The following is a 19,302-nucleotide window of genomic DNA, read 5'->3' on the forward strand; positions in this document are numbered from 1 at the left end:
CTTCTACTCAAATGACCATTTCATCTTGGGACGGCTTTGATACTGGAACCAAGCAGCGATTACTTGCCCATTACATTTGAAATTGTGCTTTCACGTCAGGGTCCCATTGTATGGCAAGGACGGCTCATTAATTATAAAACTTATAAATCAGCTATAAATTCAGGCTGATCAGCGTTGACCAATTGTGATGAACAACGGATAACTGACTCTGTGGTTTCACTTTTAAATTCTGGTATTCAGCCCGCTGAGTTTACGTTTATGACTGGCAGCTCGCCGTCAAACTCGTCGTGGTGGAATGAAGCATGCACACGCAATTATAAGCGAAGAAAAGCAGCATGGAAAAGTCTCCAACAAAATGATTCACTGAAAAATTAGGTGGAGTATAAACTCTATGTGATAGCTAAAGACGACCAAAGGCGGACTGCATTCATCTTTGTCAAAGCCAGAAAGAACATCGCACTTCTATAGGTTTTTACGGAGCAAAAATTCTGCTCAACAGTCGGTACGGTCACATTCTGCTGCGAAGAAGCGGCGAATTAACTAGATGAGATAGCGAAAGGGATTGAAACCCACTTTTCTTTGTAGTGGCCCAGGCCTATAAGGTTTAACTGTTCGACATCTGATTTTGTAGAAGTTACGAGGACAGAATTATCCAATGACATCTTAACTACACATCAATCGGCTCCTGGACCAGTCCGTATCACAACTGGCATGAATAAATTATTGTTCAACTCTTTCCAAATTGAGCTCTTGAATATACTGAACTGTTCGCTACAATACACATGGATTCGGACCACTTGAAAAATTACAAAAATTGCGCTTTTACTGAAAAACCAAAGCATGCTATTTGTCTTGGGCAACATTCGGCCAATTTTCTTTACACCCATTGTAGTCAAAATTGCAGAAAAAGTAATCCATGTCCGGCTCAATTAATTTACTTCTTCTCAGGGTATTGTGAGCTCGAGACGAACAGGATTTCGGCTTCAATGTTCCATATGGTAAGCTCACGTTGATATAAAAAGCCTTATTCCACTCGCAAGACTATCAGGAAATGTACCGACATTGGTAACATTATATATTTCAAAATCACATGAGTGTCAAACATGGAATTTTAATTTCTAGATTATCACGCTCTGCGGTTCCAGACTATATAATGGCCTGGACACAAGCGTTTCTTTCCAATATAAATTTCTTTTGTTTCAAGGACGAGGTGATTTCGGGAACATATTGCTACGGGATAGTCTTTCCAATGACGAAGAGCCGAGCAGTAAGATGACGACGACGACGATTGGAAGCTAGCGCGGGTTGTTGGCTCTTGGCCAACTGCGGCGTGTTGCCTTGTAAATATACTTGTAAATAGCTTTTCGTCGGTGTCTTCCTACGTAACAATATAAACAGATGAGAGAAGTACCACAGTGATCATTTCATTCACCCCTTCTGATTAATATTTTGGAATATTCTGTCCCAGTTATTCAGGATGTGCAACTCAATCTCTATGCTCATGAAATTGCGTTTGTCTCCTCAGCACGCGATATCAATACGTTATACCAAATTCTGCAATCATATTTCTCTGAACTCGAGTCCTGGCTGGACGCACTATCTTTCTTGCTTAACGTCAAGAGATGCTCAGTACTTGCGTCTCCATTGTCAAATCCCGTATTAATTTCTCTTCATTATCGAAATGAGCCGATATAGCAAGTTGCCGCATTGAAGTACTTCGGCATAACTTATGATGGTAAGCTAAACTGGCAGCAGCAACTCGAATCAAGTGTTAGTAAAGGAGAACGCGCAAGGTCATTGTTGCGCCAGTTCAGTATTGAAAACACAGGGGTGCGCACGGTTTCGCTGCTGATGATTTATAAACTTTACGTTCACCCCATCCTCCAACTTGGCTCTGTGCTTTTTCCCGGTTGCGCAGCATACAAGCTAGGTCCCCTAATACAACAGGAAAGGCAAGCGCAGCGTCTCTTGCCTTGGGCTGCCAAGTTTTGTCGCTAAGCATGTTCTTTATCTCAAGACTGCACTTATTGCGTTTGGATCCAGACTTAAGCAACTTACTGTTTTGACCTCTCAGAAGCCTTGCAATGCATCCTTCTCCAATTTGCAACGCGCTTTCATCAATTCTCCCGAATCATTTTTCGGAACAGGTTGACTGCGTTACCGACAGGCACAAGTTGTTTTCGTTCAGGGGCTGTTATCGAAATTTCAAGTTCGTCTCCCGAGCCTCGTTTCTCCAAAAATATATTTCCTTCAAGGTAAAACTGATTTTTGATTACATTTTGCCAAAACACGCAAAACTTCCTGCGCGCATACTCCGAATTCTCCTTCAAAAACCTCGTAGTCAATTTCCGTATCACTTGGTTATTTCAAAGACGCAACACAAAATTTGGAGAAGGCCGGTGTTGGCATCTTTTCAAGTCAGCTTCACTGACCTATTACTCTCCGTCTCGCTGATTACAGTCGAATATTCCTTGCTATATATATATATATATATATATGGTGACTTCTTTTATTGTAGTTTCTTGTATTCAGTGCTCGCGCGTGTGTTAATAATTGTAGTTCGTTAGTGTTGTTACCAACCCCGCGCGTTTCAAACAACATTTCCTAAGTGACTTGAAAGCTTGGTCATGGTTTAATAATTTTTCCGACATGGAAAATTTTTACCACAATCTTATATCAAATACTTTGTGCTCGCACGAAATGTGATGCGAACGGCAACACTATCACCACTTCATGGAGCCCGGAGCTTGTATATTACACTTGCCTGAGCATCCGTGGGAGAGAGTTCTTGGTGAAGTCGCAAGGCATTGTCGGACCGGAACAGCCATTCGTGAGTCATGAAGTGCTGAAGGGAATTCATCCCTTTGCATATCTTTTGGTGGAGGTGTAAGAACCTGTAATAAATTAAATAAAGGCTGTACGCAACAAAATCTCGAGCCGCGTAAGAAGGCCGAGTTTCAGATTTTGTAGGTAAGTGCAGCGTCCGTCAAAGAAAATTACCTTTGAACTACGAGGAAAGCCGCTGAAAATTGTTTGTAGATTTATGATATCAAAACTGAAACCTAAAAAGGACCGCCATTGCCGCTCGCCTTGGGGGGGAGGGGGGGGGGAGGGGGGGGCGCATGACTCGGAACGCCCGGCTCTCCTGCAAGGCCTCCGAGATTATGCGACGGCCCACGGCTTGACCAAAAATATCCGAGGCTGATGAGTTCGGACTTAACACCTCACGCGCGAACCACCATATGTATGCGTCACTTGTTTAGGCGCTATTTAGAGGCTGTTAATAATTAACTTAGACAATTTCTTCCCTTGCTTATTTGCCAAGGTTCCTTCAGAAGCATGTCCTTCTAATTTATTGTTAATTTAAACTAATGGATATGTCGTTACAGCTGGCCTTTAAGAAAATGCATAAAATTGATTATGTGGTAGTAAATAGCCGCGTGGTCGTATTTAATCGCCGGGCTATGGCCAGCTGTACCGCACTAACTAAAAAAAATATGGATTGCATGAAAGGATGTATTGACAGTGAATGAGTAGCATATGGCATACCGCAGCCAACGAGAGCTAATCGCTGCATGCATGAAAAATACGGTTTTCTGTAAACCAACTGCCGTACTCGATCTTTTCCGTATGCAGTGTGTCTTTTTTGACCACGCATATTTTTTATAGGGTAAGCTTAAGCACTGCGAAGGTGGCATTATTGAAATGTAGATTTTAGGCGAGGTTGACACACTTTGCCGGTTATGACGTCAGCTTTATAAGGCTGAGTATCCAAAAAAATATTTAATAACAACCTAATTGTGCCTTGGAAGCAATTGTTGAAACGGAAAATCTGGAGGTACTGACATACGAGTATTCATCCACCTTCATTTTTTTAATATCGTCAAACTCCCACACAAGTAGAGATCATCATCGAATTTCAAAGCTCAATCGAGCCAATATTGAAATCGAGTGTATCTCGGTATCTCGCTGCTATATCAGATGAGAACGCCCCATAAAAAAGTGTGTGACGACATTTGAATGTTGGCATGTCGCTGCACACCAAGACACAGCCACACAGCTTTCTGGCAAACGCTGCTGTATCTCTACCTGCCGCGAGTGGCCGGGACGTTCAGTTGCAAACTACGGCGCCGGGCGTTTCGTATCAATATGATGGTGGAGCTACCTTCTCAAGCGAAGCTTGTACCGGCACAAGTGGCGCCGGAGCATGAGTCATTAGTAAGCATTCCAGCTGCATAGGCGCGCGCTCATACCACGCGCGCGGCCAATCAGACCCGTTTCACTTTCGCCGGGGAGTGAAAGAGCAGGTAATGGTTTCGCGCGCCCTGCGCCGGCTTCGTTTCCCTTCATTTTCATAAAATGAATAGGACGGCCACGCGTTGTGCGTTCCCCCGAGGAACGGGCAGCCTGCGCCGAGCGGCGGCGAGAACTCGTCCGCCAATGGGCTCGCCGTCAACGCTCCGATTCAACCGTTAGAGATGCCCAAGCCCAGGCGATGCGACAGCAATGAGAAGATCCAGAGGTGAGGGAGCGGGATGGGGAAAGCCATCCGCTCCGTTACTTGCGGATTACATAACCGTGACGAAGGTCAGGTGCACAAAGGACAAGCTTCGCTAAACTCCTATTTTCCGGAACGGGAAGGGTTAGTGATTTTTTACGCTCCTGGCGCGCTCGGTTCCGGTAGTGCCTAAATTTAACGTTGAAATTCGATTTTTAATATCTCGAATTACATGTACGCATTCTTCATGATGTTTAAAAAGTGAGGATGCCTTAAAATGTGACTATCAACAAATATGCTACTTACAGAACTGCTCCCAATGCATTAAGATAAACCTATATAATGTTTTTTGTTCTAATTATTTTCTGATCCTTCGGTAACGGGCGCGCTCTTGCGTTCTATTAAAACGGAATATAACGTGTATAGGAAATTAAAAAGGCAACGTTATAACACTTCCTTGAAGGAAACATACTCTACGTATTCGCAAACTCTTAATAGAACACTCTATGCAGCAAAGAATGCTTATTTTAGCAATCGCATTGAACAGAACGGGATTGATCCGAAAAAAAAACTGGTGCCCTCTCAACCAGTTTCTAGGGGAGACGTAAAACCACATCCCCCCTAAAAAATAATATACAATGACGTTGTGTACACCACACTCGAAAGTATCTGTAATGCTTTCAGTGCTTATTTTCGTCCCGCATTAACTCAACTGGTAATGATTTTGATGCAACGTACATTCCACGCACAAATACTTCGTTTTACCGCACCCTACAGATAAGCTTGAGGTGGCTTCAGTTATTTCTCATTTGCGAAACACAGCCTCTGGAATCGGAAATGTTTCGGCGCATGTCGTTGAACGTGTAACTGACATCGCGTCACCAGTTCTCGCGCATATCGTCAATACTATATTCGTCACGGGTGTGTTTCCAGAGCGGATGAAAATTGGCAAGGTGCTGCCACTGTACAAGTCAAAGGACAAGCATAGAATAGAAAACTACCGTCCAATTTTAGTGCTACCGTTCTTCAGCAAAATACCCGAAAAAATATTTGCGAGGCGCCTTAATGACTGCCTGCACAAGCACAACATTCTTTCTCGGCACCAATTTGGTTTTACAAACGACCTTTCCACACAAATTGCTGTCTCAACATTTACAAACTTAATCAGAAAATCAATAGACAGTGGTTATCTAGTCGCGGGATTGTTAATAGATTTCGCGAAAGCTTTCGATTCCCTCAGTCAGCGATAAATTGCTTCGTTACGGAATTAATGAAATACCTTTGACGTTAATTCGCTGTTACTTCGAAATTCGGCAACAAATTGTTCAACTAGGTGATTATCAGTCCAACAGCACCGTTATTAACCTTGGCGTTCCCCAGGGATACGTACTTGGACCTTTATTTTTTTTTACTCTACATAAATTACTTGCCTTCGCAACTTGTGTGTGTTGCCCCTGTACTCTAGCTATGCAGACGATACTTACCTTATTATAGCTGATTGTGAAGAATGCAACCTATATAATATGCTTTACTTTGAATGACAAATTTTGCACCGTTGGTGTACACTGAATGCCCTTTACCTTATCTCAACGAAGAGAGTTTTTATCTTATTTCACTCAGAAAAAAGCAATACGGCTATTCATTCAGATGTCGTTTACAATAACCATCCCATAAAACAATCTAGTGAGACAAAATTTCTTGGTGTTGTTATCGATAACCATTTAAAATTCGCCTTCATGCGCGTTCCGTAGTTCATAAGGCTTCATGTGGCTTGCATGTGCTGTCGAAATGTCGAAACTATTTCCCTCCCCACCTACTGATCAATTTTTAATACACATTTGTTCGTTCTCACATTAATTAATGCTTAGCGATCTGGGCTTGCACATACAAAACTCATCTGTCACGGGTGTTTACACTTCAAAAAAGAGCTCTTCGCGTTATAGCACCCAGCAATATTCACACTAAGAGTGAAGATTTATTTAAAAACCTGAACATCCTCAACATTTACGATTTGACAACATACAACATCGCCTCCGTCATGCATCAAATAGTTAATGAAAAACTAGCCTTGACAACAGTCTCGCTCCATCCCTGACTTAGCAATGTTGGAAAGGCATCTCGCTGTCGTTTTTTATTTCCCAAGGTAAATACTAATTACGGTCGCTCTACACTAGAGTTTACAGGCACCTCAGTTAGGAATAAGCTTGATAGTGACCTGACCACTCCAAGAACATTGCGTACATTCCTTAAACAATCAAAGCACTCACTTATTGACAATGCGTAACACTGCACATGCTTGCACATGTCCTCATTTTTCTTTTTTTTTCCTTTTCTTTTGCTGTGCCGATGTTTTCGATGACGTAACAAAGAAAATTTTTAGAAAAATGTATATCATTTGTGAAATTTTCCCTACTACTGTATTTTCATGCTTACTTATTCAGCTATTTCAGTTTTATGTGATTTTACAGTAGAAAAAACAGATGCCAAGTGTTTTTTCCTAATAAGAATCGGTAGTGACCCTTTATTAAGTTTGTTCGGTCCCAAAAGTGTGTACTTTGCCATTGTATACGTTCATTATGTTAAATAAACTTTCAAACTTTCAGAGACAAGTTATTGGGGCAAAAGTACGTACGCCTATCCTATGAAATAATCTGCATAAACGCTGCGTTCGCTGCCCTTGCGGCTTTTTTTTATGGAAACTCTGTATGGTATAAAAAGCGCCCTATATACTCGCCGAATTTTCAAGGCAGCGGTTACAAGAACAATTAACAGCTACACGCACTTGAACCTGTCAAGCACAATAGGGCGTTTTCGCGTGCAACGAGCACACGTCGGAACATGCTGTAGTCCTAGCAAACAAAGGCTCTATTTGGCACAAGGACCCCCCTCCCCCTCACCCTGTAAACTATAAGCTCTAAGAGCCTACAGTCGTATGTGCATCGAAAGTTGGATCACGTGACATATCGTTCAGTCGAGGTGACTTATTCCTGTGCATTCTGTGGTTTATTATTGCGTCAGCATTAGAAGTGCCAGAATAGAAAAAACTGCCAATTGGTTTATATATATATATACATATACATATATATATATATATATATATATATATATATATATATATATATATATATATGACAGAAATATTACCACGTTAAATAACAACGAAAATACTCCTACTTTACTAATGTTCCGGCCGGTGGTCCGGCATTCATCGTAGGTGGGGCCGGGCCGCCGGTCGAAGGTTAATAAAATTATAGGATTTTTGTTGTTAAACGTGTAAATATAGTTATCTCATAATTATTTCTCCGGGTTTAGCGTACACTTTCAATCGATATATATATATATATATATATATATATATATATATATATATATATATATATATATATATATATATATATATATATATATATATATATATTGTCACGTGGTAGTGTCGGTGAAGAAAGCAGCAAAACTGTGGAGTTACGACACTAGCGTTTTTTTGGGCGAACTTATTCCCTCAAAAACAGGCTACAAGTCACAAACGGCGACAACGGAGAACACAGTCGGCGATCGCCGAAAATCTCATCTGCTTTTATACATCAGTCGTCGAAGGTTCCAGAGTAATCGTTGGTGCCCGCGCGTCTTCCAGAAAGTTCTACATCATTCGCGTAGCGCATACGTGAAATCAGATTAAACACCCTTTGGTGACACCAGACAGCAAAAAGAGCCATCGATAACATTCGAGAAACTACCCATACATGCGGCGTGTCCTGCACTGTGCGATAACATTTGTTAGACGGTGAAAGACGGACACCCGGAAAAGACAAACAAGTACACGCGTAAGTATATAGTCACGCTCTCGCAACAGGGGCCAGAAAGAGCGTCAATAACCGTAGAGACGGGGAGGGGAGAAGGAAGACAACGTTCGGCTGGCTGCCTCTGTATCGGTCCCGAAAAACGCCAACCGTCGCGATTGATCTGCTGATATATATGATGACTGTAGATAAGATGCAATGACTTAAGGGCATGTGGTTGTATGTTTTAGCCCGACGTGCTCGAAGAGCTTATATTTTGTGCAAATCCGAGAAACGTGTCTGTAGGTTGAAACGCTAGGCTTCCTGATTATTACACTGGGCAACTTTAGCTGTCTTCCACTCACCGAAAACAAATAAAGATTTTAATCACTGGCTATCTACTGAGCACGAGTTATTTTATCACTGTAAAGCTATTTCGCGTTTCATCTGGTCTCGCACCTGATCCTGTAAAATAATAAGCACAGGGATTCTGTTCACTTAAAAGACGAAACTGTGACTAATATTTTTTTTACGAAGAAGTGGGCAATAATACTCGCCACCACCATTAAGCCATAGTGTCAGCCAAGCCGATATACGACACTTGTTTAGCTGATCGTGTTTTCCGCGACACTCCATTTGCCCATGCTGTCTATGCAGGAATGTCGGTGGTACCAACCTCGGTTTCTGTCCGCAGAGTTGCAAGGCCAGGTCTGCGACGCACGCTGGCACATAGTGGAGGCACCACAAGTTGATGCTGTGCCACAGCTGGCTGTTCGTCATGTGGAACTTGGGGAAACGAATCGCATTTGGCAATGGGTATTGCAAAAAAGCTCGCTGCATCAGGTCAGCCATATCCGTCCAGGTTTGCAGCAACAAGGCGCCACTCGCACAGTGGTACACCTCGATGTGTTCAGGTCTGCGAGACATGTTTCATGTCAAAGTGAAGTTCATAATCTAGGACACGTTCGCAAGTGCAATCACAAGCACAAAAAAATCCTGACAGACTTAAAAAAGGCGGGCCATTCGCTGCAGTGAGAACTGTAAATGCCTGGGTGTCATGACATTACGATTGCTTTGGCAGGGTGGTCATGTCTCTCGTTCACTGGTAAGCCAGCGCTGTTCAAGCAGCAGTGTCATCCAAAGCTTGCTTTCTGGTACTATTTTTGTCCTCTTCATGAAATGTTATGCAGAAATGAACCACCGGTGACGAATAGCAGAACATAGCAGAAGAAGAAAAAGAGAACAGCAGGCTTCATTCATTCTTCGGCTCTAATTTCGCTCAATACCACAGGCAGCAGTCTCCCACATTGAAAACGACTAGTAGTATTTTCTTGCCCGCTTTTAATGCCATTAACGTTCTTCGAAAACTTCGCAACCTTTTCTGGGACTGATGCCGTCTGCAATTACAAAAATGACGTATTATATTACTCCGATTTTCAGAGCAATCCGACCCACGCACCGCATGGTCCTTCAGTTGGCGCCCCTAGATGTCCCATGGAATATTTATGTTTATTCAATACAACGGTCACAACATTATTGTACAAGAACTTTTGTGTTTATGCACTGCATTCTTCACTCGATATGTCGAAACGCAAACTCTAGATGCAGAAGAATTCCCCGTGTGAACGCATACGTAGCGATGTCACGTGGACGAAGGCGACATATGGTGCTTATTGAGGGAAGGCTAGGGATGACCGGTGTATGCACAGAAAAGTGCGACATGCTAATATAAAGCAAATGAAATGCTGTGGGGTATATGATTCACCTATTTGTCAATAGAACTGAATTGAATTGAATTGAGTTCATTCCGCAACAACAAGGCTGCGAGGATGACCAAGCAAAAAGCTGCAAGTAGCAGCTCGAGGGAAATCTGGCCACATCAAATACATGGCAACTTCAAAGCTGCCCTGTGTATAATAAACCGCCGTGCTTTAGAAACATGTGTAAGCTGACATCAAATGTTCAAGTTTTAAATAAGAATCGTAGTGAGACATGCCCATCCTAGAGGATTCGTCAAAAGCGGGCATACACCCAGTGGCAAATACTGAGTGCCTAAATAAAAAGAAATAAAATAAGTTAAGCAATCCGTCAAGAATAAATCACTTTTTCGGCAATGTATCCGTGAGCTTTAAATATGCCTGTGTGCCGGCATGTTCAGATGTTATGTGGCAAGTAATATTTATGTCGCACAGATCAAAGTTGTGCGAGCTTAGTCGGCACACAATGGTTTTGTAAGAAATATGTATGCTTATGCAGTGCATCGTTCCCAAGCTATGACCAAACGCAAACTTCAGTTCAAGCGGATGCACGTTGTGAGACACCACGCTGGCAAATGACCAAGGCAATTTATGACGCCTGTTGATAGAGCAATGGTGATTACAGGTGTATGCACAAATATATATCCACCAACATAGCAACTGACCCAACTGTACCGATCAGCCAGGCAACCACCCAAAATCCTGGAAAATAGACAAAGTAAGCCCAGTCAGTATCAGGTCTTTTTGTTTGTGGTTGTCATCGGTTAGCGATATGGTATTCGCTCGTTGGGTTACTGTTGAGCCAGTTCATAAAATTCATATCGACATGGAGATAGAATGCAGTGTTTTTCAATGAGTCTTTCAAAACTAAATTCTTTGAGAGCTTGCATGTGTTTCAAATCAAGAAAACATTCCTATAGTTTGAAAACTAACTCTTACTTCTCAGTCTGTGCAAGGGGATGACTTTATATCGCTGCCTCGCGAAGAACACAGCGAAGAACACAGCAGCATTTTAATACTTTGTCATCCATTAAGCACAGGTATTCTAACATCCATTGTGCATACCACCGTGAAATATTTGTGCGTTATCTGAGCGCGTATCTAGATATTTATTTAAGTCAAATGTGTAGGTTTCTAAATGCATTAAAGAACTTTATCCAAAATCTAATGTTGTCACAGGCTGATATCTTAAGCGACTCCCGTGGAGCCCTCAGCGGATTGTCTAGCGCCAACGCTGACTTGCCTCATTTATGTAACGTACTTAACCTGGCGCCACAAATCACGTCTGACAGAAGAAAAGCTATCTTTCAATGGATACTCTCACACTGATGGGCTGATGCCGCCAGAGCTTCAGCTCTGGGGGCATCAGCCCATAATCTTTACTGGCGAGAACTTATGCACGGTGTCCAAGCTAACTTGAGCCAGAGTTTAAAAATATGCGAATGCCACGTAGCTGGACCGAACCAAGGTAATGTTATTTGCTGTCGCTTGGAGATACTCAAATTATTTTTTCGTTCCGCCTAACTCAGTAATTGGTCTTCATTATTAATCAACTTATCAAGTATTATAATTAATTCAAAAGTGTCAATAAGAAAATTGCAGAGCGACATGAAAAACTCCCTGTACAGCCTGCTGTTGCTGAATACGTGCTACATAAAACATTTTTTTCGGGCGTGAAACAGCTCGCAAATGCAGACTGGCAGCTCGAGAGATTTTGTGTGCATTTGCGGGCTATTTTCACGCTCGGAAAAAACATTTATGCAGCACGGATTGGTATACCTCAAACGGATTGGTAAACCAATTACAGCGCTACATAATAATCATATAGAAATCCCCAAAGGTCTGCGGAAGGATATCACAGTCATGCATGTTCCAAGGAATGTTCACCCCATTCATAATGTGGGCAGAAGGCAAGCCAGAACCAAAGTCCTGCTAGAGAAAGCAAAAAAAATCAGGCTGAAGAAAGCTTGTTTGTCGACGCGGCTTTCTTGTCAAATACATGAGCCTTCACAGTGGTTCTTTTGAAGGGCAAAGGTGAAGTCGTCAACTCAGCTTCCACGTACACCACTCAACCAGAAATTGCAGAACAGGTAGCTATCGCATTAGCACTTTTAGACCCAATGAGATCCAGGATCCACAGCGATTTTAGGGCAGCTGTCTGAGCATTTGCCAAACGAGACATCTCTAGACAGTCCCTGGCAATTCTCGTCGGAATGGTCGTCAAACCCCCCAAGATTATCTGGCTTGTGCTCGCGCGAATGTCAACGAATCTGCCCACAATGCTGCACAAGGACTTGCCAACCGTGCAGCCACAAGGCAAGTAGGTGCTGAAGTTCCAGCAGGGACCACCTCCTCACGTTCAACGAGCTAACCAAGCACTTCTACTTAAGGCCCAGGATCTCCCCCTCCGCACAGTAAACTAAACAGAACTCAGGCCATTACGGTAAAGCTCTTGCAAACAACAAGATCTATCCGGTGTTCTGTACACCTACAACATGCGATAAATATAACGACACCATATATCTTAATCATATGCTCTGGCGTTGCTCCGCGTTATGCAAGCACAGAGACAACACTGAAGCCGAAAGGCTGGGCCTTTCGGTCCCAAAGTGGCAGCTGCCCACTTCGGGCTAGGAAACTAGCGCGACCTACTGAACCATCATAAAGTTTTTCCATCCATCCATCCATGGTAAGTTGCGTTTTGTTGTAACAGCGGAACAAGAGAGGGACAGTGATGTGATTTAGGGGCAGTGTTGCCGGTTCTTCCAACAAGTAGGAGTTACAAAAACGGGAAAGTATCCACACATTTTGAGGATCGAGACGTCTTCGCGTGATTCATCCTCCTGCCCCAGCTCGTGCATGGCAACGTCCATCACCAAGCTAGACATCGAGCTGCCATCGAAACGACGACGGGGCGGACACAGCTAAAGCGCCAGAACTACTTTGCCGCGCAAACTGTGCTTCTCCCTTCCGACGTCAAGTCACACACGCGAGAAAATTTCACCAGGACGAGCCCAGATTGGCCTCCCAGGAAGCCCTCTATCCAGAGCTCTGTACCGCTGAGCACTTCCTCGCCGTGGCAGATGCCAGTGTGCCTGCTACGAGTTGGTTACGTCAGACCTTTGCTCCCGCTACCCAGTTAACTTAGCGCAGCGGACGCGCGTACTCGATCGCCCTTTGCCCAAAAGTCATGACTGACTGTCGCGCTGTGGTGTTTCTTGGCTTAATAAACCCGCGTTTAATGGCGAGCTGATTCCGGAGCCTCGTCCGCGCCGTGTCGAAGTCGAACGATCATGTTGTAGCTTAGCGCCTTTCTACGGAGTAAAGGTGCATCGTGCGCTTTCCACACCGGCGCTTGTGCAGTATGCCTAGCGAAAACCCATCTTCGCTACCTGTAAGCAGGCGTAAATAATGCGGTGGGCCTAGCGCTCCCATAACACAGGAACTAATACATAATATGGTTTGGACTGTCGTACCGAGATGTGTTCAACTAACACTGCCAGGAAACCTGTTCCTGTCTTGACGAAGGAAAGTCCTCTCGTCAAATATTTATTGCCGGCGAAATCCCTTGTTCAATCATGGTTGATAACTGTGTAGAACACTGCTTATGACTGCCTCAAGTATCTTTATGACTATCTATAAGTAGCCAAAACAACGGATATTTTAACAAAACGGCATTTGCGGTAATCCACATCTGTGCAACGTGTACCAATGTGCGGAGGAACGCAATGGCCACCGTTTAGGAATAACTCTAGTGGTCAAAATACATAATTAGACTGAATGTAGCCCATCAAAATGCTCACCTTGTCTCGGCAGTGTGCCAGGCAACGCATAATAGCATATTGGCCACAACATCCACCGGAATGAAGTCCATTACATATTTCTTTTCCGCCAAAAGTGATTGCAGCATCCCCAGCCCTACCTGAAAATGTTTACAAAAAAAAACATATCTCCAAGTTGAACTTTTCCGGACGTTCACAAGCTCTGCACAGCATGCAGTATTCCTATGGAATGCCGGAGCATAAGTTACGCTCTTGGTCACGAGAAACAGGCGAACGTCTGGTCACTACTCACCACAACAAGCATTCCGGTGCAGCCGTTATAATTGTCTAACCAACCCTAGAAATAAGGAAGAGGGTAAATTTGACGTCAATAAGTAGGGCTCGGATATCGTGTATTAAATCATTGAAAAGCTTTGCTCAACCTTACGTGAAAACAATGCATACAGATACAGAGGCTTTGTTTACTGCTTGAAAAATCAGCCACATTGTTGAGAGTAATTCGACAAAACCGGTCAGATAAGAGAGATGTGTCAGCTATACGCTAATGGCTTGCTCCTCTCACACGCAAGTACCACGTTTCCCTCCCTAGAAATAAACACGTGTCACTAAATAAGTATTTAACCACCTGAACAACTAGCTAACGATCTAACTACAGGTTACAATTTTTTAACAATGTCAAATGACGATCTAGCCAGCTCGTCATCACTGTGGGGGAAGGCAGAGGCCATTGGCCAAATAGCTAACGTCACAGTTGTTCATCTATCCACAAAGCCATTGACCTCGCAGTATTTATCCAACAAGAGAAGATTCGAAAGAAGATTCGAGAAGAAGGCAGAGATTATTGGCCAAATAGTATGCTAACGTCAAAGCTGTTCATCTATTCATAATGCCACTGACCTCGCAGTAACATGAGAAGATTCGCCAACGCGTATCAGCTCCGTACTTTCTCGACCTAAAAATTATATATATGACATGGAGGCCTATACCAAGCCCTCCTAAACCATGTAGAATTAATCGTAACTGGAGGCTACATTTATGTGGCTACCATACAACCCGCCTGTTCGTTTATGCACAAACCGAATAGGGATCAACACGTACAGTGATGTCTCTCAGGGTGAGTGGCTAAGGCACACTTAGATCTGTAAGACCCTGCTTGTTCTCTCTGAAGTTTTACCCAAGATACTTTATTGCACCATATATGCATACATTTGCCCTTGAACTTCTAAGTTTACCGTCTTCAACTGCGTACGCTAATGCAGCGGCCAGCAGCGATAATGTCAGCCTACCTCCGAACACAAGTTTTCACTGAGTCCACGAGAATCGCGCGTTATTTCCCTTCACAACCAAATCTATGACGCCATGGCCAGCCTTCATCGACGGAGCGATTATCAATTAGGAAAAAAAGAAGTTTAATGGAATCTAGACTACAATAATACGCAAGGGCCCTTCATGCAGCCCCCGCCGCGCCGCCCCCGCCCCCTTTTTTTTCATATGTAAACAAGAGGCTTTGGTCTATTGCGCATGTAGTCAAATTCATGTGGGAGAAATCATGGAACACATTTGTACATTTCTTGCTGCACTGGCGCAAATCCTTGGTGCTGGTATTTTTACGCTTCATGCTATCCACTTTTGTCCAATATGTCCAAGCTCCATATTCGCCCATTGGAGACATTACAAGGCCGGACACTGTGTAGGTGTTCGTGACTTCCACGACGGGTTTCAACTTTTACAGCGATTGTGCTTGCCAGAGATCCTTCAACATCACCATAAATATATGTTGATTGTCTTAGGGCGGACATATGTCATGTTTTCTGCATTCCCGATCACCACTTCTTGCCCACAGACCTCGTTGCACTTTCAGAACTTATTGTCCCCAACCGCGGTTCCCTTCCGTCAGAATATATAAGTACACAAGTAGCAAGACATCCACCTCCCTTGTAGTGCCTCAAACAGTCCTAGAAAAGAAGAGAGACAGAGAAATGACACGGGAAAGGTAGGGAGGTTGATCAGTATCAGCTAGGTTCGCTACCTTGCGCATAATAATTATGACTGAACGATGAGAAACAAAGAGAGAATGTCACACTGAGCACGAACACATAGGCTCTGATCGTTCATTCCGCTACAAACAGTGCACCTCGAGAGACGCAGCAGTGGTTTTGTGGTGTTCCATATCGCAGACACATGAAGCCACAATCCCAGCATATTCCCTTCTGTATAATATTGGTCATCTGATTGACCTGAAGCTGTCCGAAGGGTCAGGGGCACGGTGCAGGTAGTGTTACAGGGATGACAGAGAAAGGGGTTCAACCAAGAATGGCTCTAGAACAGACAACTTTGCTTTGCTTAATGAGGCATGCTAAACCGAGCGTTCATCTGTATCGATGCCCTGGCCTCGTCCACCAGTTATAGAGTTGCCTTTGATGGCCCTGCTACAGTAATCACAATTATGTTTCAACTGTCCTACACAACAGTATCTACGGCGACAGAGTTTTCTGCCCTGCTTGCTGCTGTAGAATACGCCCTGCAAAAGCGACTCCAGAAATGTCTATTTTTCAACTTCAGAGTATGCAATTACACTTACATCACCGGACTCTTGAAAAGTTGATACAGGAGACAAGCTATGATCACCATCCATTTCTTAGTAAAGGACACGACATAACACTTTATTACGATAGCAATTATATGGACACTCGAGGTGCATTTCCGCCGTCGGCGTGGGCGTCACCGTGAGGTTCCGTATAAAGTCTAAGTCCGATAACAATGTGGTCGCACGCCGTATGCTGTGTGTGCGAGTGAAAGTGTGCAAGAGGTGGCCGAGGATGGTGGCTTGATCTCGCGCGCGCAAGGCAGGAAGCGGGGAGCAAGCGCGCCGTCTTCCATCGCGCGCAATGCACCTGTGATTGGGGGGGAGGTTACTCCATGGCGGCTTCGTATGGCATGGCCGCGCGTGCCTTGTGTTGAAAGCGATCTGCAATGGGGACAGAGCCAAGGTGCACCGAGGTCTGATAGCTTTGTGTGCACTATTTTCTAGCCGCATAGTTCGCGTTGAACCGAGAGGCAGCACCAACGTCAATACGATCGGTGCTGCTGCTGCGCATCTCGGGCCAGCATTTTGACAGCGAGTATCCGTGGTCATCGAGGGAGATGTGTTCATGTTTGCCTGTGCGCACGTGACATCATACTTGTTAATTTAGTTAGCAAGCGAATGTTTACAAGTTTACACGGCTGATATAACTACCATCCATACGTCGTATAGCGGTCTAATAGTTTGCTATGGAAATTGATGCTCCGTCAGTCGATCGAATTGCGGCTTTTCTTTTTCCAGCTTTTGCTCGGACATATCGATATTGTTGGTCATAATGTCGTGGGTGAGGCTGTCTGGCCCGACCATGAAGGAACCAGAGAGGTTCACTCACTTGTCCGGAACCGACCTCAAAGAACCGACTTCATCTTCGGACTCGAACCGCGACGCACACTTATCGGTCGTCTCCTAGCATGTGGAAGTGACGTTACACACCGCGGATTTTTACTTAATGGTGCAACAACCGTCATGAATTTCCAGGTCTGGCGCGACGATTTTGTGGCGCCTCTAGCTGGTGGGAACGTTTACAGAGGCCTAATTTTTCCGCAGTGCAATGAGTGATACATCTGGGCAGAAATGACTAGTGACGATCTGGTGTGCCTTCATCTATGCATAGAAGTTCATCACCGACCTTTAAGGACAGCATCACACAGGCTAGACTTACTATGGTTTTCAGAAGCGAATATCCTTCTATTGGTGCGCCGTTGGCACAGAAAGCAACGAGAGCGTTACTGGAGTTTCTGAAATTGACAACTTTCTGCGACTGTTTACAGATCAGGTGCATAATTTTCGGGCGCGCACAGGTATTATTTCGCTCCATTTTTCCCCTACTTTCGCTTCTTTACCACCTTCGCCGAGCAGAGGTTAGCAAATCGGACGTGAGTCTTCTTAACCTACCGGTCTTTCCTCAATTTCTCTCTTTTCAAATGGATAGAGATGTCTCTCTGTCTCACCGGAAGTGGCTCTCTTATCGATGCAGTGACGATGGAAGGCCGCACAATGGCGACCGGAATGTCTCCCCGCTCTTCCAGCACCAGCGATTCGGTTACTCTCTTGGTCAGTGTGTACGTATTCGGCAGCCCAAACAAGCAGTGTTCCTTAGGGCCTGTCGCATCATTGTTTGCGGACCTGAGGAAGATTGATGAGTACGAAGAATGAAAAAACAATTGCTTACATGCAGTAGAGATGCAATTTTCTTCATTGCTGCACTAATGCTAACGCGAGTGGCATTTTAAAGTGTATTTTAATGGATTTATCGAGCAAGAATGCGTTTTCATAAAATCCCAATTGTTCAGAACACGTCTCGCTTTGCCCGCCGTGGTGCTGTGACGTGGCGTTGCGCTGCTAAACCCTAGTGTGCGGATTCAAATGCAAAATGCAAAATCGCCCGTGTACCGTGCATTCTGTGCACGTGAAAAACCGTAAGGGATGAACATTACCCTGGAGTCCCCCGCTACGACGTGCATGATAATCATATCGTAGTTTTGGCGCGTAAAACTCCGGAATTTGAGTTTTAATCTCTCTTTCTAACAATAGCGTTTCCTAAAGTACACCGTCTAAAGGTAACACGTTTCATATAGTAAATCTATAACATTGAACAGCTCGAATTAAACTAGAAGGACGCTATCATGCTTACTTACTGAGCAGCTGCGATAAGCTCTTCGGCGCTTACAGGAGAAGGGTATATCACTTCACATACGTCTCGCTTATCAGAATTGCAATATGCCGTTGATACATGGACAAAAACCTGGAAGAAAAGTTGACTTATTTATTCAAATATATATGCAAAAGAACTAAATGTGTGACACGGACTTAAGACTGTTCCCATGACTAGCTGATCTCACCATTAAATAAAAAGGTATAAAAGACGTTCACCTAGGAACTATGGTAGCATCGCTGAATAAGAAAAAGACCAAGCTGTCCTGCAACTTACACAAAGATTTCGCATGTTTCTGCAGAGATCCAGAACGCGCCTTGTACCCAAAACGTTCAGCTCAACCGCTTCTCTGAAATTAAAACATTTCATAAAGCTGACGCACATCCGCACAAACGCACACACTCACTCTCACACACACACGTATTTCTAACAGGCCGGACATAACTATTGCATTACCACGGGACAGGATAGTTGACACTTGAAATTGTAACGAAAGGTCTAGAGTAGACAGGCTGCAATTATAGAAGACCGGACATCTCCAGAGAGACTGTGTATTGGTATGAGAAAGAAAGGTTACCTGGCACAGTAAGTCCTCAAGAAAGAATAATTAATGTGATGTCTTTCATCACTTCGAAAATAAACCAGAAGCCACGTAAAGATAATATCGTGTCCCATTGCGAATGTGCGATTAAACCTTCCTATTATTTCCGACACCATCTGCTAGAGTGTCCTATCTCGCAGAGTAGTTTG

General features: G+C 43.9%; 1 protein-coding gene across 1 annotated transcript; it reads right to left on the minus strand.

Annotated features, from left to right (window-relative positions):
- Window positions 1-2,719: 2,719 nt before the first annotated feature.
- On the minus strand, window positions 2,720-19,017 carry LOC126534524 (putative fatty acyl-CoA reductase CG5065). The gene is made up of 7 exons (XM_072289110.1): window positions 18,829-19,017; window positions 18,536-18,642; window positions 17,849-18,023; window positions 14,106-14,150; window positions 13,835-13,953; window positions 8,951-9,190; window positions 2,720-2,894 (listed from the first exon to the last, which is right to left on the minus strand). Exons 1-7 carry the CDS (start codon window positions 18,934-18,936, stop codon window positions 2,732-2,734), a joined length of 957 nt encoding a protein of 318 aa, XP_072145211.1. The 5' UTR covers window positions 18,937-19,017; the 3' UTR covers window positions 2,720-2,731.
- Window positions 19,018-19,302: the final 285 nt, after the last annotated feature.

This window comes from Dermacentor andersoni, chromosome 7 (assembly GCF_023375885.2).
Source record: "Dermacentor andersoni chromosome 7, qqDerAnde1_hic_scaffold, whole genome shotgun sequence".
Classification (NCBI taxonomy): domain Eukaryota; kingdom Metazoa; phylum Arthropoda; class Arachnida; order Ixodida; family Ixodidae; genus Dermacentor; species Dermacentor andersoni.